Here is a 21,687-nt window from a genome sequence, read left to right on the forward strand (position 1 = left end):
CCCCCAGAGGAAGATAAGGGTTGTGGCGTCACCAGTCAGTCAGTGAGATATGAGAATGAAGTGAAGTGAAGTGAAGCGAGAGCCCAGCTGCAATATTGTGAAAGTGTACTTGTGTTTTAAGAGTTGAAGAGTGTAAGTAGCAACTAATAAAGGGCATATTTTATGAGACACCAGAGATATCTATCGAACCCCTATCTACACAACTATATAAAAGGATTACTGTTACTTCTCTTGTCGTGTATAATATGTAATGTTTGATGACTTTTTAAGACTTTTGCTGTCCCTAATGCTGTCTGTTTTCCCCCATAGAAAATAAAAGCCTTCAGGAGTTCAGGATTGGGCTCAGTATTGCAGCAAGGTGCAAATGTGATGGGAAAATAGGCGCCGACTCCATGGGTGCTCTGGGGCTGGAGCACCCACGGGGAAAAATTATCGGGTGCTCCGCAGCCACCGGCCGCCAAGCTCCCTGCCTACTTCTCTCCCCTCCGAGCGTGCCGCGTCCCCAGACCCCTGTCCATCCCAGCGCTTCCCGCCCACCCCCCACGGCGCCTGACAGCTGTTTGAGGGCGCTTAGGACTTTCCGTGAGGGAGTGGGAGGAGCTGGGACACAGCGCGCTCAGGGGAGGAGGCGGAGAAGTGGTAGAGCAGGGGTGGGGACTTGGGAGAAGGAGTGGAATGGGGGAGGGGCAAGGGTGGTGCAAGGGTGGGAAGAGGTGGGACAGGGGCGGAGCTGGTGTCGAGCACCCATAGGGAAGAGGGGAAGTCGACACCTATGGATGGGAAAATATCTGAAACAGAACATAGACCAGGCTTTAGGCAGTAGTGATCATCCCAGTATGAGGGCAAAAGCAAGAAAAGCACCCTTTTGAACTAAAGGACTAGGGTTCATATTCTAAGGCTGTCCCCTATTGTAACACTATTTAGTACTGGTCCAGTTATTTGAGCTTTGTACATTTCAGTTATTCTTGAAATTAAAAGGTTTGTATAAGCTTAGAGTAAACAATTTTTTTACATTTGCTTATATATGGCATGAATAAATACTGATGTACAGCTCCTAGCATGCAAATTTGTCATCCTATATGACAGGGATAAATCATGCATGCAAATCATGCATCAAAGTCATGAAATTGGCTACAAATGCAATAAAAAATAAGGTATTCAAAAGTTTAACAAATGGAATGGGGGATGCTGAAGACACTCCTCATCTGGAGTGCCATTTGGTCGAGGGCCAGCCCTGTTCTGGGCCACACCTGTGGTCATGTTACAAAACCACGGGGAAGTCACATCACTCAGGCTACCAGCCTCCAGACATTATAGGGGTTCACTGGCAATGACAAATGTAGTAGAATGCAAACTCAGATTTACAGCCTTTAATCTGTATGTGTGCTCATAGGCAGGCACATTTGACATACATATGCAGTTTGAATGAACTCTTCTTTTGCAGGGCACCTCTTAATATCTACAGAGCTTTTCATCTCAAAGCACCTAACAGTTTACACATCAGTTTTGGCATATATAGACTTTCTGGAACCTGCTGGTTTGAGTCACAGCAGGCTCGGCTCAGCTTTTCAGGTATAGTAGACAAACTCAGTACCATGTAGTTTACTGTGTAGGGCCTTGTAGATGAGTCCTTAAAAACTGAGGCCAACGATATTTTCCCAACGATACCTTGCTATTGTTTGCTAATGATAGTAGCTGCATAATCCCTCTGGTGGAGTCTTACCTCAGTGTAGCCATCTCTTGTGATTTTACCACAAGACACATGATATTTGGTGGGTTTTCTTCAAGCCCCAGCCCCTGGAGTCATGTGGTTATGTGAGAATCTCAGCACACAGCAGCTGAAACCATCACTGATCCTAGTGGCAGTCCAGAGGGATGGGGCTTGAAGTCCCATCTGCATTATCCAAATGGCAGTTATGGAACTGAAGACCCCACAAAAATAGAAACATATGGAAAAAATTATATCTAAAGTAGTTAATAGTTGCTGTTTGCTTTGGTGCCCCCATTTAATTTCAATTTCTCCCTTGTCCAAGCCAACTAAACACCTAAGCCAGATGGCGGAAGGAAGCTACTGCTGCTTCAGATTTCTGTTCGGAACTGCAGTGTCGATCCCTTCATCTTCTCTTTATAATCTGAGTCAAATGCCTCATTCTGGGCCACGGTAAAGTGATTCTTCCAGTCACCCGCGATACCTGGAGGAGAAAACCAGGAATCATTGAGTGAAATTCTGTGGCCTGTGTTATGCGAGAGTTCAGACTAAATGATGACCATAATGGTCCCTTCTGGCCTATAAATCTGTGAAACCAAAGGAATGATTCAATCTATAGTCTTTCTCCCTTCTGCCACTTGCCTCTTTCAGAGATCTCACTAGGGCTTGGTTAAATGGTGACAATTTTTCACTCTAATTCCCCATTAGTTCCATTTCTCCTTGAGCAGTGTTTTTCCTAGGCAGCTCCATCATTAGCCAGATTTGGCTGGTAAAGGATAAAACGGATCCTGAGATTTTTCCCACCTATGGAAGCAGAACTAGTGGCTGGCTTTTCCCCAGATTATAGCTATTATTGGCCCTGCTTCCATGTTACCAGCCTTTCCTCCTTTCTTGTAAACCCTCCTATAATTGCTGTAAGGGGCTCTCACCTTTTCTCATAAAGGGAGACACACTGTGGTCCATCTGAGCTTTTGACATCATCTTATAATTGGCAGTGGGGTTCTTCTGCATCTCCTGGAATGAGGTGTGATGGAGGATTTTATTCACCACATCCTCCTTCAGGTCCTTTCCCAGAAACTGTAACACCTTTTGTATTTCACGTTTAGGATCCTAGAAAGAAAGACAGATTGTCAGATGCCACACAGAATGATGTGGAAACTATTACAAGGTGCTTGTACAATGTCACTTTCTCAGCCCAGGTGGTACGGATTGGGGACAGTGAGAATGGAGGGGTTTGGCATTTCCTTTTGAAGGGAGATCCCTAATCTCCCAAATCCGTGTGTGTGTAATATTATTGGGAATCACCAGATAGAACTATTGCAAATTATATTGGCTAGTTCTGTTTATCTGAATGTATAGGAGTTGGATCTTGAAGACATGCCTTTTGTCAACTGTGACATCGTTGTTTTCAGAAGTTGAGTATATTACCTGTGAAGCCTCACCCCTCTGCCTGATTCTCTTGCTCTCTGAATAAGTATTGTTGATAGGCATAGCTGCTGCCTACTTGTTATCCTCATGCAAACAAACAACACACTTGGGGCCAAAACATTAGATGAGTTTATATTCTTTCCCTCCCGCACCTCTTTCATGTCTTCATAGAACAGGTACAGAATCCGCTTGTCCTTTCTCTTCTCCCACCAGCCTTTCACATGATCATACCAAGGTCCAAACACAACTAAATCAAAGACAAAGGAGTAGAAGAGAAGGGAAACATTCACATTTAATATGGATTCACTGTGATATCAGCAAAGAAGTCAGGTTAAATAGTGAATATTTTGTGTGGCTCTCAAAAAAAACCCATAATGGCACAATCATACCAGGATAATGGGTTGATAGGGAAATAAGGGGGTGCTGGATGTCTTGGGACACCCCTTTTAACACAACTCATTCCCCTTCCCGTCCCCCCAGGAATAGATAACTTGAGACATTAACTAGTCAACCTGACTGCCTGAGCATCTAAGAGATGTTCTAGGAGGATCTGGTTCTTGGTTTTGGACCAGAAACCAACAAGTGGAGGCTAATGGGAGATGTGTTCATGTTCTTTTATCTTGCCCTGTAGGGGCTTCTGTCTAACTGAAATTTGGATACACTCATGGGAAGAGATTCTCAAGTGGTATAATAAAGTATCTTTAGAGCAGCTAATAATCTGCTCCATAGTTCTTTGTTTAGCAGTGTCACAGCCAGTGAGTTCAGTGTTGTAGGGAGAATCTAGCTTCAAGTTTTACCTTCCCCAGTCACAAACTTCTCCAAGAATTCATCCCAGGTGCCAGGCTCTGGATGTATCTTTGCCATTTGGTAGAAATGGTAATAAGAGACTGCCACATCCTTCGCATTTCGGGCAACGTAGATGATCTGCAGAGAAGAGAAGGATGTTTACATGGTCAATCGAGTCTATGTTAGAGTAACAAAGCTGATTGAAAAACAAGAAAATAAATTTGCAAAAATATTTTCAGATTTCCCCTCACCCATATTTTCATTGAAATCTGACCTTTTCAATTCTAAACATTTCAGTTGGTTCTACCATTGGCCAAAAAAGAGAGGGGTGGGGAGATTTATTAACACTGTCTAATTTCCCATCAATTTTGCAACCAAACTTCAAAAAAATGTGACCAGTTCTATTGAATGAGCAAGTGGCACTTCAGCTGTTTGTAGGACGCTCTCCAGAGTCACTATAAGTCTCATTGAATAAATCACTCTAAGAGCGATCCCTTCCAGGCTTAGTCATGGCATTAAAAGGAAAATCCCTCTGAATTTTGAAAAAAAATGAACTGCCCAAAGCGAAAGGGGTGTGGCAGAAATTCACAAGGTCACAGTCAACTGACGGGGACTGGCAAAGTAGGCAACATTACTGTTCCTCAGCTATATAAAAACTTTCACCCAGGGAAGTCATAGCACTTTACAGTCCTAAGTAATGTAGTGTTTTGCAGATGGGGAAACTGAGGTACAGGGAGGTACACTGAGCAGGAGAGGCAGAATTGGGAATAGTACCCAGTAGGCCTAATGGCTACTCTTGTTCTTTAACCATAATTGCTGCCTTCCCCATCAATGCAAAGAATCAAGCTGGAGGGGAGAGAGAAAGAGACTGAGTTCAACAATTAGAATTTCCTTCACAGTTGCCTAGAAAAGAGCACCCTGCTCTTAGGGAGGAAATCCTAGCCCCACTGATGTCAATGAAGCCAGGATTTCACCCTCAGGGTATGTCTACACTGCAACTGGAGGTGTGATTGCAGCCCACAGAAGATATACCCGTTCTAGCTTTAATCTATCTAACACAGCTAAAAATAGCAGGGAAGACACAGGGATGTGGGCTTCAGCATGGCCTGTACAGGCATGTCGGGGATCCTGGGGATATATTCGCATTGCTAGCCTGCACCACCATGTCTTCACTGCTATTCTTAGCCATGCTAGCTAGATTAAAGCTAGAGTGGGTAGGCCAACCTGTGCTTCAGATCACACCTTTGGTTGCAGTCTAGATATGCCCTTAGTCCCTGCTATAACCTGGCCCTGAATCCTCCTCTCCAGCACTGCTGATGGTATCAAATATGTCTGCAAAGTGCATGGATTGTAGAAATTCAGGGATGATATTTCATGTCAAATGAGGCTCATTTGAGTGATGCATTGTTTGACCATCAGTACTTACAATGGTAGCTGGATTTAGTCACTGAGAATCTTTGTGTGTGTTCAAAAAAAAATCAACTAAACACACAGCAGCACTAGAATCCTATGGAAACTCCAGCTTAATCCATTACTATATTAATTTCCAGTGGAAAATCTCAGATAGAAGGCTGCTCATATGGATAAGCACTGCCTGAGATTTAGGTTCAACTGCTGGATCGCTCACAGATTCATTATATGATCTTGGGCAAACCACTTAATCTCTCCAGGCCTTAGTCCGCCATCCGTAAAATGGGGATAGTAGTGCTTCCTTTGTCTATTTATATTGCAAACTCTGTGGGGCAGGAATTTTCTCTTGCTATGTGTATTCACAGTACACATGTGTAGTACAATGGGATGTCCATCTTGGTTGGAGCCTCTGCTAACACAATGCAAAGAAATAATACTAACCTTGCAGTTGTTTTCCCAGAAGGAGTCAGGAAGGAGTTGAACAGGAAGATGGGTCTTTACTAATCGGGGAGAGGGCATTTCAGCCAGCTTTGCGACACCTAAAAAATACAAAAGGGATTAAAGGAAAAAACAGGACTATTACAGCTTTGATCATAAACTATTTACACTCAGAGGGCCACTGTTACGAAGAGAGGAATCGGGCCCGCAGCCTTTAATAATCCTGAGCTGCCTTTCTGTATCTCTTTACAGGATGAAATCCAGACAGATGTGGGTAAAGATAGAAGTCAGGGTGTGAACATATAATATTCTATCCCCCTTTTAGGGCGAGATTTATAAAAGAGCTCAGCACCTAACAGCTCCCCTTGTGGACAGTGGAAATCTCATCCGTAGGGTAGGATTTTCAAAAGAAAATATGAGAGTTAGGTGCTCAACCTCCATTGACTGTTACTGGGAATTTGGCACTTAATTCCTATAAACTCTTTTGAAAATCCCACCCTTAATCTATTTGTGTATTAAGTTATTTTTAAAACATTTCAGTTCATATTTAAACTCCTTGTGCACAGGATCCTAATACTATTGACAGTTTGCACTTATATATGGCCAGATCCAGTGGGAATCTTTCCATTGACCTCAGTGTACTATGGATCAGGCTCAGAGTGCCTTTCATTCCAAAGAACTCAGAGTGGTTTAGAAACAGTAAAGGCTAAATTCTATCCTCAGATTTATACACAGTCAGTGAGATTTTCTTGTATGTATCCGAGGACAAAATTTGGAGCCAGTTAACCAACCCTCCCAAAAGCCCAGGGAGGTAAATAAATATCCTCATACTCAGTTTTGAGCAACACAATGCCTAAAGGGAGGGTTGTCAGAGACGCAGCTCCAATCTCTCCGGAAGCGTGCTTGCAGTGTGCAAAGCTTTACCATTTGAAATTCCAGGGATGATCAGCTCCATGAAAGGGACCCGAACGTAAATCGCATCCTGTTTACACTTCTCTGCATCACCGTTCTTATAGATCATGTCCACAATTTCACTGATCCAGGTTGTGCCTGGAAATATAAAGCAAACTAGCTAAATACTCTTCTAGCGTGCAGCAGGCAGGTCATAAACATGGAGTCAGATCCTCAGCTGGTATAAATTGAAGTGAATGGAGTTATGCCAATTTACACCAGATGACGATCCCTTCTAGCCTATGGCTTTTAGCTACAGACTTTGAGGGTGGTGATAATCAGTGCTCCTGGGTTTTCTTGGCCTGCACTTGAATATGTGATGTCAGTAACGAAGTGACTCAAAGGGCCTATCATCGTGGAAGGCCAATATCACCAAACTTGATATAACATCACAATTGTTTCTGCTACTGCCTGAAGACCCAATGCAAATTTCCCACTAGGCTTGTGGGAGATAAACTACTCACAAATGGAGGTGTGAATAGATAGAATCCTGTTACCCTTCAGCGCTGAGCCTATATTGAGGGCAAAAAGCCACTTCATCCATCCTGTGAAAAAAAAACACTCACCTTCGGCTCATGTTGGTCAGAATCAAGTTGGCAATTTCCCTTCCTGAACACCGAGTGAGGGCACTCCAGTGTTAGTCCACGAACTCTATAGCATTTAGCAACAGGAGAGTCTATGGCTAAATGATAGTAAGACAGCAACATGGAAGGAATATTTTGCCACTTTTTGAACACATCCCTGCTAGGACAAAGAAGTTTGTGGTCTTATTCTGTTTCTATGCACAGCATTGTTACAGGGCATGGCTTCTCCCCAGCTTCCAAACACTCCCTGCCCTGCTCAGTCTCCTTTGAGAAGGTTTATTTGCATAACACAGACAAGAAGAGCAACAGAAAGCAGTCTTTTAACTCATTTTCTCTCAGGCTTCAGGGCCGCCCCTCCCCATAGTCTAGCACTCCTCCTCCTGGTAGTTCCCTACTGAGTTCTAATCAGCTCTGCTCCCTTCCTGGAGCAATAGGCTCAGTGCTGCTTCCCCCAACACCTAGCCCCTTGCTCCAGGGACCCACTGCAGGAGTTAACTCTACTCCACCATGTCTTCCCTTCCCCAGGCACAGCCTATCCAACTCACTTCCTTCACCTCTTATTTCCTGCTCTCTGGGAGCCCTTTATAGGCCCAGGTGTAGCCCAGCCCCCTTTAATTGGCTGGCTTGGGCTCACATGCTCTGATGCAGGAGAGCTAGGCCCAGTTCTACTCACGGGGACCAGCTATTGAGCCATTTTCTGGCTGTAAATCTATTACATTCCTAAGAACATAAGAATGGCCACACTGGGTGAGACCAAAGGTCCATCTAGCTCAGTGTCCTGTCTTCCGACAGTGGCCAATGCCAGGTGCTTCAGAGAGAATGAACCTAACAGACAATTACAGTGTGATCCATCCCATGTTGTCCATTCCCAGCTTCTGGCAGTCAGAGGCTAGAGACACCCAGAGCATGGGGTTGCATGCCTGACCATCTTGGCTAATAGCCATTGATGGACCTATCTTCCATGAACTTATCTTGTTCTTTTTTGAATCCCATTATAGTTTTGGCCTGGTTGGTTTCTTAGCTTCTTCCCTACATGACAAGGTCCAGTAAAACCCATGTATACTGCCGTGTTTTGAATAGGGTTCTTCAATAAAAAGGGATCACGAAGGCACAGATGGAGGAGGCTTTGAGTAAGAGATTTCTATACCTAATTGAGGAATTGATAAAGGGGTTATGGTCTGAGTGTGGCATACATGTGGTCTAAGAGTTGGGCAGTAGCCTCCATTTCTGCCCTGGGTTTGTGCCTTTTAGCTGCATAAGAAGAATCTCCTGATAGATCAGTGGCACTCACCTGATTTCGGGTAGGTGGAAATGAGAAGGTCATCTGGCCTGGCTTGGAATGATTCCACCTGGGCCCATTCTTCAACAATACTCCAGAATAGGGGAATGCCACGGACCATTTCTAATTTCCTCCTGTAAATACTTTGATTATTTTCCATCCTGGAAATGCTGAGCTAAAGGAAGAGAAAAGAGTGGAAGTGGAAGTGGTTTGCTTCCATTACAAAGTGCTGGGAGACCCTCTCTTCCACTTAGCATTTATTTTCCACAGTGGAGTCTGGGAGACTTGTCAGTATTATATTGACAGGTTTCAGAGTAGCAGCCGTGTTAGTCTGTATTCGCAAAAAGAAAAGGAGTACTTGTGGCACCTTAGAGACTAACAAATTTATTTGAGCATAAGCTTTCATGAGCTACAGCTCACTTCATCGGATGCATCCGATGAAATGAGCTGTAGCTCACAAAAGCTTATGCTCAAATAAATTTGTTAGTCTCTAAGGTGCCACAAGTACTCCTTTTCTTTTTTCAGTATTATATTGTTAGTGATAACCCAAGCAACATTCATGCCTGTTAACAGTTTTAGGACTCGTGTGCAATGTTGAATGTAGCCACTAGCGGGTAACATGGCAAAATAGACTTGAGAAGGTCTGGCCTATCGGCTGGAAGATGGCAACACTATTTACATATTCTTTGGGCCAGATCCCCAGCTGGTTTAAAATGGCATAAAGTCAATGGGGCTCTACTGTATGCTACTGAACAGCTGGTCCACAAAGTCCTGAATATTAGAAGAGTTCTACCCTAATGCTCAGCAGCAGAAGTAGCCATGCTGTCAGTTGAAGGAAGGAACAAGATGAGAGTAGTGGGGCCAAGGGCAAAAATGAAGCAAGCAGTAGCATTTTGAACCAATTGCAAACATTATTGAGGAGGCAGGAAGAACACCACTCAGAGCACAGTGGCAAATGACTATAATGTGAACCAGCATTTTGATTCTAGCCAGAACATTAATGGGAATTTATCCATGTTCCAAGAAGAAAAACAACAATAATGATACCTAGCATTTTCTGCCACCTACTCAACATGCGGGAGCCTTGGTCTACGCTAGGAGTTGAGGTCGAATTTAGCAACGTTAAATTGATTTATCCCTCCACCCGTCCACACGACTAAGCCCTTTTTTTCGACTTAAAGGGCTCTTAAAATCGATTTCCTTACTCCACCCCTGACAAGGGGATTAGAGCTGAAATCGGCCTTGCCGGCTCGAATTTGGGGTACTGTGGACGCAATTAGATGGTATTGGCCTCCGGGAGCTAACCCAGAGTGCTCCATTGTGACCACTTTGGACAGCATTCTCAACTCAGATGCACTGACCAGGTAGACAGGAAAAGGCCCGCGAACTTTTGAATTTCAATCTCCTGTTTGGCCAGCGTGGCAAGCTGCAGGTGACCATGCAGAGCTCATCAGCAGAGGTGACCATGATGGAGTCCCAGAATCGCAAAAGAGCTCCAGCATGGACCGAACGGGAGGTACGGAATCTGATCGCTGTATGGGGAGAGGAATCCGTGCTATCAGAACTCCGTTCCAGTTTTTGAAATGCCAAAACATTTGTCAAAATCTCCCAGGGCATGAAGGACACAGGCCATAACAGGGACCTGAAGCAGTGCCGCGTGAAACTTAAGGAGCTGAGGCAAGCCTACCAGAAAACCAGAGAGGCAAACGGCCGCTCCGGGTCAGAGCCCCAAACATGCCACTTCTATGATGAGCTGCATGCCATCTTAGGGGGTTCAGCCACCACTACCCCAGCCATGTTGTTTGACTCCTTCAATGGAGATGGAGGCAACACAGAGGCAGGTTTTGGGGATGAGGAAGATGATGAAGTTGTAGATAGCTCACAGCAAGCAAGCGGAGAAACCGGTTTTTCCAACAGCCAGGAACTGTTTCTCACCCTGGACCTGGAGCCAGTACCCCCCGAACCCACCCAAGGCTGCCTCCCGGACCCGCTAGGCAAAGAAGGGATCTCTGGTGAGTGTACCTGTTAAAATACTATACATGGTTTAAAAGCAAGCATGTTTAATGATTAATTTGCCCTGGCATTCACGGCTCTCCTGGGTGTACTCCCAAAGCCTTTGCAAAAGGTTTCTGGGGAGGACAGCCTTATTCCATCCACCATGGTAGGACACTTTAGCACTCCAGGCCAGTAATACGTACTCGGGAATCATTGTAGAACAAAGCATTGCAGTGTATGTTTGCTGGCATTCATACATCCGTTCTGTATCTCTCTGTGTTATCCTCAGGAGAGTGATATCATTCATGGTCACCTGGTTGAGATAGGGTGCTTTTCTTAAGGAGACTTTCAGAGGTGCCCGTTCCTGCTGGGCTGTTTGCCTGTGGCTGAACAGAAATGTTCCCTGCTGTTAGCTACGGGGAGAGTGGAGGGGGGAGGGGCTAGCCACGTGGTGGGGGGAGGCAAAATGTGTCCTTGGAACGAAAGCACATGTGCTATGTATGTAATGTTAACAGCAAGGTTTACTGTGAAAGAGTGTACCCATTGTTCTATAAAATGTGTCTTTTTAAATACCACTGTCCCTTTTTTTTTTCTCTACCAGCTGCATGTGTTTCAAGGATCACAGGATCTTCTCCTTCCCAGAGGCTAGTGAAGATTAGAAGGTGAAAAAAATGCACTCGCGATGAAATGTTCTCTTAGCTCATGCTGTCCTCCCACACTGACAGAGCACAGACGAATGCGTGGAGGCAGACAATGTCAGAGTGCAGGAAAGCACAAAATGACCGTCAGGAGAGGTGGCAGGCTGAAGAGAGGGCTGAAGCTGAAAAGTGGCGGCAGTGTGATGAGAGGAGGCAGGATTCAATGCTGAGGCTGCTGGAGGATCAAACTAATATGCTCCAGCGTATGGTTGAGCTGCAGGAAAGGCAGCAGGAGCACAGACCGCCGCTACAGCCCCTGTGTAACCAACCACCCTCCTCCCCAAGTTCCATAGTCTCCTCACCCAGATACCGAAGAACACGGTGGGGGGCCTCTGGACACCCAGCAACTCCACCGCAGAGGATTGCCCAAGCAACAGAAGGCTGGCATTCAGTAAGTTTTAAAGTTTTAAACTTTTAAAGTGCTGTGTGGCCTTGTCCTTCCCTCCTCCACCACCCCTCCCAGTGCTTCTCTCCTCCACCACCCCTCCTGGGCTACCTTGGTAGTTATCCCCATACTTCTGTGATGAATTAATAAAGAATGCATGAATGTGAAGCAACAATGACTTTATTACCTCTGCAAGTGGTGATCGAAGGGAGGAGGGGAGAGTGCTTAGCTTACAGGGAAGTAGAGTGAACCAAGGGGTGGGGGGGTCCATCAAGGAGAAACAAACAGAACTTTCACACCATAGCCTGGCCAGTCATGAAACTGGTTTTCAAAGCTTCTCTGATGCGTACCGCGCCCTGCTGTGCTCTTCTAACCGCCCTGGTGTCTGGATGCGCGTAATCAGCGGCCAGACGATTTGCCTCAACTTCCCACCCCCGCCATAAATATCTCCCCCTTACTCTCACAGAGATTGTGGAGCACACAGCAAGCAGTAATAACAGTGGGAATATTGGTTTCGCTGAGGTCTAAGCGAGTCAGTAAACTGCGCCAGAGCGCTTTTAAATGTCCAAATGCACATTCTACCAGCATTCTGCACTCGCTCAGCCTGTAGCTGAACAGCTCCTGACTACTGTCCAAGCTGCCTGTGTACGGCTTCATGAGCCATGGCATTAAGGAGTAGGCTGGGTCCCCAAGGATAACTATAGGCATTTCAACATCCCCAACGGTTATTTTCTGGCTTGGGAATAAAGTCCCTTCCTGCAGCTTTTGAAACAGACCAGAGTTCCTGAAGATGCGAGCTTCATGCACCTTTCCCGGCCATCCCACATTGATGTTGGTAAAATGTCTCTTGTCATCCACCAGTGCTTGCAGCACTATCGAAAAGTACCCCTTGCGGTTTATGTACTCGGCGGCTTGGTGCTCCGGTGCCAAGATAGGGATATGGGTTCCATCCATGGCCCCACCACAGTTAGGGAATCCCATTGCAGCAAAGCCATCCACTATGACCTGCACATTTCCCAGGGTCACTACCCTTGATATCAGCAGATCTTTGATTGTGTTGGCTACTTGCATCACAGCAGCCCCCACAGTAGATTTGCCCACTCCAAATTGATTCCCAACTGACGGGTAGCTGTCTGGCATTGCAAGCTTCCACAGGGCTATTGCCACTCGCTTCTCAACTGTGAGGGCTGCTCTCATCTTGGTATTCTTGTGCCTCAGGGCAGGGGAAAGCAAGTCACAAAGTTCCATGAAAGTGCCCTTACGCATGCGAAAGTTTTGCAGCCACTGGGAAACATCCCAGACCTGCAACACTATGCGGTCCCACCAGTCTGTGCTTGTTTCCCGAGCCCAGAATCAGCATTCCACCACACGAACCTGCCCCATTAGCACCATGATGCCCGCATTGCCAGGGCCCATGCTTTGAGAGAAGTCTGTGTCCATGTCCTCATCACTCTTGTCACTGTGCTGACGTCGCCTACTCGCCCGGTATCGCTTTGCCAGGTTCTGGTGCTGCATATACCGCTGGATAATGCGTGTGGTGTTTAATGTGCTCCTAATTGCCAAAGTGATTGAGCGGGCTCCATGCTTGCCGTGGTATGGCGTCTGCACAGGTAGCTCAAGAAAAAGGTTGCAAAACAATTGTCTGCCCTTGCTTTTACTGAAGGAGGGAGGGAAGGGGGGCCTGATGATATGTACCCAGAACCACCCGTGACAATGTTTTAGCCCCATCAGGCACTGGGATTTCTACCCAGAATTCAAAAGGGCGGCAGAGACTGCGGGAACTGTGGGATAGCTACCCACAGTGCAATGCTCCGGAAGTCGACGGTTGCCTCGGTACTGTGGACACACTCCGCTAACTGCATGCACTTAGAGCATTTGTGTGGGGACACACACAATCGACTGTATAAAAATGCTTTCTACAAAACCGACTTCTATAAATTCGACCTAATTTCATAGTGTAGACATACCCTGAGAGGGTCAGACTTATCTTATCCTTAGCAATATATACCTAAATCTTTATTTGAATGAATTGCCTCTGTTTAGATCCTATAAAATTGCCTAAGTTACTACATATAGCCCAGACTTGTATATTTGCACTTTTTTAAAACCTAGCTTGATTGTATCTAATTTTCAGAACAAATTTTGTTTTATGAAAGTTATGATACTGGCCAATTATTCCCACATACAATACAAATACATTAAAGACTGCCAGGCACTCAGAACCTGTGGTAATGTTGTGGGGCATATAAGTCTGATTGATAGATAAATAGACAGGTAGATTGGAAACTTGAAATCTTCAAAAAACTTCATGAGCTATGATAGAAATGATTATTTTTAAGATTACATTTCCAGCTAGTATTAGTTAGCGTAAGTGCTAATTTAAACCAGCTGAGGATGTGGGCCTTGTACTCTTTTTCCTAGATAAAAAATAATGCAAAAATCAAACCCATGTCTCAGAGATGAACGGCTGGGTGTGTGCCATTAAGCTAGCTGCAGGTCATGCTGCACTATATGACAATGGTTTTACTTAAGGTGAATTGGAAGAGGCATCCATTACATAAATAGAAAGGTTATCACCGCAGAAATATATAGTAAAGAACAAAATTGTCAGACACATAGATGAACATAATTTGTTGGGGAAGAGTCAACATAGTTTTTGTAAAGGGAAAACATGCCTCACTAGTCTACTAGAATTCTCTGAAGGGGTCAACAAGCATGTGGACACTGGGGATCCAGTGGATATAGTGTACTTAGATTTTCAGAAAGCCTTTGACAAGGTCCCTCACCAAAGGCTCTTAAGCAAAGTAAGCTGTCATGGGATAAAGGGGAAGGTCGTCTCCTAAGTCCCCTCTAAGCTGCATGGCACCGCAGCGGACTACCAAGGGCTGCACAGGTGGGGAGAGGCGCTCCTCCCCTGGCCCAGCCCAGCCTTGCCCTGCCCAGCCGGAGCTGCCGCAGCCGGGGAGAGGTGCCCCTCCCTTGGCCCAGCCTGGCTGGAGCTGCCATGGCTGGGGACGAGTCACATGGAGTGGAGAGGAATTAACACCCCGAGACAAGCAGCGGCACCCTCCACCCATTGTCCTGCAGCCAACTCATCTGGTGGGTTTAATGAGCAATTGCAAGTTAGCGGGAGGTGCCAGAGCTGCCGCCCCATGACCCAGCTGCATACCGTGGGAGGGAGGGCCAAGCTGCTGCCCCCCATCCTGCAAGCCAACCGGTGGGCTCAGGGAGGCGAAGGCTGATCCCCCAAGTGGCCCGTGGAGTGTGTGTGACCACGCGCGGGGTTGGCCGTGGGTGCAATTCCAATGATGCAGCCAAGGGTGGTTTTACCCCTCCTCTGGGAGGTGGGGAGCTTGAACCCACCTGCGAGCACCTCCCCCATGGGCACAGGGGGTGGAAGGCAGAGCCCCACCCCACACCCCATGCAAAGTTGCCCACTTGGCCAGCAGCCCGTGAAGCTGGAGGTGCCCGCAGTGGTGTGGGGGGTCTGTCTCAGGGGGCGCCCCATGGGCAGCCCCTTACCCTGAAATTTGCCAGGCTGGAGGGGCTCTGGGGAGCAAAGCCACATGTGACCGCGGGCTGGGGTGGCAATGCTATTTCCCCAGCCCCACATGGAGAGGCACCCCAGCCCAGCCCCGCCAGAGCTGCCGTGGCCAGGGAGAGGCCCCTCCCCCATCCTGAGCTGCTGCAGTGAGAGAGGGTTGGGGGGGTCCTTTCTCCCCACTGCAGCCCCGGGGCAGCCTGCACCTCAAACCTCTCATCCTCGGCCCCACCCCAGAGCCTTAATCCCCATCTGGAGCCCTCTCTCCCATTAGGGGTATGGAACGGCTTCCATATGAGGAAACATTAATAAGACTGGGACTTTTCAGCTTGGAAAAGAGACGATTAAGAGGGATATGATCGAGGTCTATAAAATCATGACTGGTGCAGAGAAAGTAAATCAGGAAGTTTATTTATTCATTCTCATAAGACAAGAATTAGGGGTTACCAAATGAAATTAATAGGCAGCAGGTTTAAAACAAACAAAAGGAAGTATTTCTTCACACACCAAATAGTCAACCTGTGGAACTCCTTGCCAGAGGATGTTGTGAAGGCCAAGACTATAACACAATTCAAAAAAGAACTAGATAAGTTCATGGAGGATAGGTCCATCAATGCTTATTAGTCAGCATAGGCAGGGATGGGATCCCTAGCCTCTGTTTGCCAGAAGCTGGGAATGGACGACAGGGGATGGATCATTTGCTGATTACCTGTTCTGTTCATTCCCTTTGGGGCACCAGGTATCGGCCACTGTTGGAAGACAGGATACTTGGCTAGATGGACCTTTGGTCTGACCCACTATGGCCACTCTTATGCTCTTATGTTCTTAAACTGAATATGCATAGACATTTCTGTGGAAACCCCTGCTTTTTTCCTGGAAGTTTCATGTAGATTTTAAAATTGTTGTTGTCAGGTGAATCCAACTTGCCTCATTCTGGAATAAATCATTTTATGAGAGGTCATTAAACCTGGGCGGTGTATGGAATGCAAGAGACTAGCTCTCTCTCAGAATAATGGGCTACAATCTCTAATCACAATCGCATGAGAATGTTCTAGCTTCTGAAGCGCTAAAGCAGACCTTTCACCGAATATGAGGGCGTATCTATATTAGCAAACATCACGAGTAGACGTCAATCAATTTTAAATTGATTTATCACATCAGTGCAAACTCCTAGTGCAGACACATTACAACTGCTTTAAACCATGTTTATACTGGTTCTCTGAATTCAGTAAAATAATCAGATCAAGCTAAACTGCTTTAAAAATGACTTAAACCAGTTTAAGTGCATATACATTAAAAGTTTGCACTGGTGTAAGTTGATTAGGTTACATAAGAGCAAAATACCATGTGTAGATGTGCCCTCTAGGTACCTGTATTTTATCCCTTTCACTCTAGCTAACTAATTAACCACCCAAAACAAAGCAGGAATTCAGGGGATAGGTGGTTCTGTTATGCCCACACGTCTCAGGGATGCCAATAAGAAAAACCATTTTAAAGGGTGGGAAAAGTTGGCACGTATCAACATTTATTCTTCCATTGAAAGCAGCTCTCTCCACTATGCAGCCAATACTGAGAATAAGCAACTAGAGATTTTATAACAATTTCAGCCGCCTGACTTTCAAAAATAAAAAGTTACTTTCTGCGTCAGAGGTTTTAAAGCCAGCAGGGACCATTATGATCATCTAATTGGACTAGCTGCATTACACAGGCCTGAGAATTTCACCCAGTGGTTCCTACATCCAGCCCAATAACTGATTTTGGAAGCCTCTCTCAGCACTATACAAAAGACCTAGAGAGCCATTGTGGCAGCACCCTGCAGAGAGAAAGTCATAGCACATGATACAAAGAGCATTAACCAAGTACTGCACTTGTGCTGACTGAATGTCGGGCAGCCCAGTAATACTCAGCAGTGGCTTCAGGTGTTTCAGTAATTAGAGGAGTGTCTAGTTTCCTTTATGACACTGTTGTTTACTTTGTGGTAGGAGGTCATGGGAGACTAGCAAACTCCAGAGACTGACATTAAGAGCTCTGAAAAGATCTTTGATGCTGCAAGTTTTCATTAACCCATATTTGTGCCATATTTGCCCAGTAACTTGTCACATCACCCACTGTTATGCAGTTATCCGATACTGATGAGGATGCCAATAAATAAACCATGCAAGGAAAGGCCCTGCTATCATTCACTTGCACATGAGCTTATGCTGCTATGAGAATCTGAACAGTTTTCTCTCTGGTTTTGCTTTAAAATCTAAGACTTAACATTTCACTGACATAGATTGTCCCCCCTGGCATTAATAGCCATGACAGGGGAATGTTTACTGAAAATCCTCATGAAGATGAACCCAAATTGCCCCGTTAGGGGAGCAGGGTTCCCACCTCCCAGACCTTTGGATTCCGCAAGATTCACCTCGATCCTGGCAGGGGATCTGCAAGAGGCCACGGCCATCTGTACAAAGGCCCCACATTCCTTCCGTTGGTTGTTGGCCACCCCAGGCCCCTGCCAGTGCCATTGGATTCCCCTGTGGAAGCTCCCAGGTTCCTGGGACAAGGGCTGCCAAGATAGGTCAATATGGCCTGGAACTGTATTAATTTTTTCAGGCATCTTCTGTGGGGCTGGAGGGTGGATGATACGCATCTCCCGGATTCCACTCCAGCCCTCTCCTCCCCCAGTGCGGATCTTAGACCCTGCAGTGAGCCCTCTGCAGGGTCTAGGAAGGGCAGGGGGATGGTGCTAGGGAGGCTCTGGAGCCCCAGTTGCATGGGGAGGAGGGGAGATGCACACGCCGGATCCCCATGCAGCTCTCAGCAGGGATGATTCTTACACTAGTCACACTGTATGGGTTAGGCAGTGGAAAAGTTAACTGATCTTACGGTTGTTTGGAGACCACGGGTGCCTGCGTTAGCCTTGACTGGGAAAACAGGATGGCAGCTGCAGACTGGCTGTCATTATTGTGTCCCCTTTAGGGCATCTTTTATAATATGTATTAGCCAAGGCCCTACTTAACTTGAGATTTTGCAGAAATTGGGGATTCCACAATATTAGGCTTCCACCACAAGTTTGACAGTGGGAGTCCCCACTGTCAGCCCCATGATCTTGCTCTCAACCCCAGGCCCCCGTCTCAGCCCCGGGTGGCCAATAGTGGAAAATGGCAGAAAAGTAATAATGGACGTTATTACTGCAAATTATTACTTTTCCACAATTTTCCATGGCTTGTCTGCAAGTCAGCTGCAATTTTTTGACAATCATCCCACAGTTCAAGTAGGGCCTTAGTAATGGCATTTGATTTAGTTAATTCTTAAACAGGGCAGGGTAAACACTTTGCCGTGAATTGTTTTTCAGCCGGAGCTGGCCTTTTTCTGTTTGGAAGTGAGTCATGAGAAGACTTGGATTTTTACAAATTTATTTATTATCATTATTACAGTTCTTCCTATGAGCCCCAGCTGAGACTGGGGGCCTATGGTTTTAGGTACTGTACGAACATACAGCTAGAGCCAGCCTCTGCTGTGAGAGCTGACAGTCTAAACAGACAATGGGTGGAGAAAGGATGGGGAACTGAGACATGAGAGAGTAAGTGATGGGCTGACTTTGGGCAAATCACTTCACCTCTCTGTGCATCAGTTTCCCCAGCTGTGTAATAGGGAAAAAATGCCGACCTCTTTTGTAAAGTGCTTTGATATCTGCTGATGGAAAGCTGTTGCAGAGCTGGGACATGAAGCCAGGTCTCCTGCGTTTCAGTCCAGCGCCTTATCCACAAGAACATGGTGCTTCTCAAATGTGTGTGTGTTTATGGAACACTTTGTGTGAACATCTCTTGGACTAGAGGCCGTTTGCAAACTAGGTTTGTTATGTACGTTCACTATTTTCAATCATCCCTATGTGACTGGTCCTATGCAGACAGCAGCCCTAACTGCAGCATCTGCCAGCAAAGCTTTGCCCTCACATCTGTTTCAGAGTAATAGCCGTGTTAGTCTGTATTCGCAAAAAGAAAAGGAGTACTTGTGGCACCTTAGAGCCTAACCAATTTATTTGAGCATGAGCTTTCGTGAGCTACAGCTCACTTCATCGGATGCATGCCGTGGAAACTGCAGCAGACTTTATTTATACACAGAGAATATGAAAAAATACCTCCTCCCACCCCACTGTCCTGCTGGTAATAGTTTATCTAAAGTGATCATCAGGTGGGCCATTGTGCTGGAAATGGCCCACCTGATGATCACTTTAGATAAGCTATTACCAGCAGGACAGTGGGGTGGGAGGAGGTATTTTTTCATATTCTCTGTGTATAAATAAAGTCTGCTGCAGTTTCCACGGCATGCATCCGATGAAGTGAGCTGTAGCTCACGAAAGCTCATGCTCAAATAAATTGGTTAGTCTCTAAGGTGCCACAAGTACTCCTTTTCTCCTCACATCTGTGTTTGCTAGCGGGGGCAGGTCACAGTAAACTGCTGATTGGAGAGAGTTTTTTATTGCCAAAATGAGTGGGAAAAGCAGGAAGGCAGAGCGACTCCCCATGTGTCAAGAGAATGAGGTGCAGCTTTATGCAGTGAGATTGGAGTATCTAGAAGAGCATGTTGATCTGCAGAGAAACGTGCACATCATGGTTTTTCTGACAGAGAAGATGATGGCACTAGTGTAATTCCCTGTGAGAAGAGGGAGGAGTAGGAGGGCTCTAACAGCCAAGAACAAGACATGGTGAAGGAGAGAGAATTTTTGACCACTAATCACATGATCCATCCATCCATTACATGCTCCCTGCAGAACACTTTGATGGAAAAAAAGCATGACATGATTGTAATGACTTGGTTTGTCAGCAGGACGCTGTCCAAATGGGTGGACTGACTGTCAGTCGATAATTTGACATGCTTAGCTGTGGACAAGTTTTCATGAGTGTTCAGTACCTAGAGGGAAGGCAGCATAACTGACATTGATAAGCGCCCTAGATTTACTAAAATAACAAAATACACAAACATTCAGAAGAGGGGGGAAAACAGGTACTCAATAAGAAGTTGAACAAGTAACATTCCTGTGACGCTTTCCAAGGATGCCCAGAGTTGTGAGGCCCCTTGCTGCCGCCTGCCCTTGCTGTGAGGAAACATTGTCTGGGCCTGCTGGGGATCAGCTCCCCAACTCCATTGACCACAAGCCCTTCCCAGTAGGCCGTGCAAGCCCTGCTGTCTCTCTCCAAGTGAGCAATTGGCACGTTCCAGCTCTCAGGCCCTCTGAACATCTTCCTGGAGTGTCCACCTCTGGTCCCCTGGACACGAACAGTATTCACAGATTGGGGGTACTGTTCCTTTGGAAGCAGCCAGCTTATCAGTTTCATCTCAGATCCCCGCTCCACTTAATACCCAGCACTGACACATGTTTATAGTCAAATAAAGTAAAAGTTTATTTAACACAGCATAGAGATGCAAGTGATAGCAAGTAGAAATATTGGAAACAGATGATTATATAGAAAACAAAATCATAACATGCATTCTAGACTTAATTAACAAAATACTCTGATGTCTTGTAGAGTATTGCTTACTCAAAATCTTTACAGAATTTCACAGCCACGCTGGCTGTGACCCTTTCATAAGACAAACACACTGTTAGCTTGCTTCCTTCATGAAAGAGTCTCTGTGTTTCCTTATATCCCCCAGATATCCCCTAACAATCCTCTGTCATTATTCAGAAACAGGACACCCTCTGCTGTTGTATCCTGTGAATTTCCTCTCTGGCAGTTTTCATAATCTTTTATTCTGCCTGGGGCTCAGTATGAAAATAGATCCAAAATTGCAATGAATTGTATGCCCGATGACACACATATGACCAGTCAGGGAAATAGGCATCTGGTACCTCTTGCCTGAAAGGAACATGTCCGAGTTACGTCACCGCCTGGTAACCTGCCTTAACTTTAAGACCTTAGGAACACAGATACTTAACTGCTTAAATATGATCTGTACACACATTTTGCAGTGATCATGTTAACAAGTGGGCTAGTGGCTCTCAGTAGAGACCTCACATGCTCCCTATCGGGGAACTATTTTGCTACATCCGACCCAGGAATTCCTGTAAAAAACCCTATGCACTCCTGTGGCCTCTGCCAGCTGGCATGCAGAGGTCTCTGGGTCACAAGTCCCTTAATTCAGAACACTCATTTCAGCTCCACTGACTGTATCATAAACTAAACACAACAAAATAATTCCTCTGAAGACTGCTTTGGACTGGCTTTTATTAAAACTTGTCAGCTTATTGGAACTGCCTATTTAACTGATAACAAACCTACATCACTGTAAACCCTACTCACTGATCCAAAGTTAAGAACCCCCTTGTGCCGTAAAGCTGGGGAACTTACTGTGTATTCAGTTTGGTTGTTTGTAGGCTTTTTCGTTGACCAGAGGCTAGGATCCCAGTCCTACTTGTGGGCTCTAGCAGTTTCTGTCCTTCACTTCCTGTTTTCTAAGATCAGCTGCACTCCTTTCTCTTCCCCAGTGCTAAGTT

General features: G+C 45.8%; 1 protein-coding gene across 3 annotated transcripts; it reads right to left on the reverse strand.

Annotated features, from left to right (window-relative positions):
• Nucleotides 1–1,369: 1,369 nt before the first annotated feature.
• Nucleotides 1,370–21,687, reverse strand: LOC140910091 (sulfotransferase 1 family member D1-like). Of its 3 annotated transcripts, XM_073340265.1 has the most exons (8): nucleotides 21,542–21,687; nucleotides 8,597–8,759; nucleotides 6,695–6,820; nucleotides 5,774–5,871; nucleotides 3,934–4,060; nucleotides 3,289–3,383; nucleotides 2,638–2,818; nucleotides 1,370–2,192 (listed from the first exon to the last, which is right to left on the reverse strand). In XM_073340265.1, the coding sequence occupies exons 2-8, from the start codon at nucleotides 8,742–8,744 to the stop codon at nucleotides 2,080–2,082; spliced, it is 888 nt and encodes a 295-aa protein (XP_073196366.1). In that variant the 5' UTR covers nucleotides 8,745–8,759; nucleotides 21,542–21,687; the 3' UTR covers nucleotides 1,370–2,079. The 3 variants fall into 3 exon arrangements, with proteins under 3 accessions (XP_073196366.1, XP_073196368.1, XP_073196367.1); XM_073340267.1 differs by lacking the exon at nucleotides 8,597–8,759; XM_073340266.1 differs by lacking the exon at nucleotides 6,695–6,820.

This window comes from Lepidochelys kempii, chromosome 4 (genome assembly GCF_965140265.1).
Source record: "Lepidochelys kempii isolate rLepKem1 chromosome 4, rLepKem1.hap2, whole genome shotgun sequence".
NCBI lineage: Eukaryota > Metazoa > Chordata > Testudines > Cheloniidae > Lepidochelys > Lepidochelys kempii.

Bases quoted from the DNA above. Each gene is read 5' to 3' on its own strand.
- LOC140910091 (XM_073340265.1), bottom strand. From the start codon at position 8,744: ATGGAAAATAATCAAAGTATTTACAGGAGGAAATTAGAAATGGTCCGT. The intron at 3,384-3,933 runs GTAAAACTTGAA...TCTTTGATTTAG, and splicing joins GAAGTTTGTGACTGGGGAAG to TTGTGTTTGGACCTTGGTAT. The intron at 2,193-2,637 runs GTGAGAGCCCCT...TTTCTCCTCCAG, and splicing joins GTCTCCCTTTATGAGAAAAG to GTATCGCGGGTGACTGGAAG.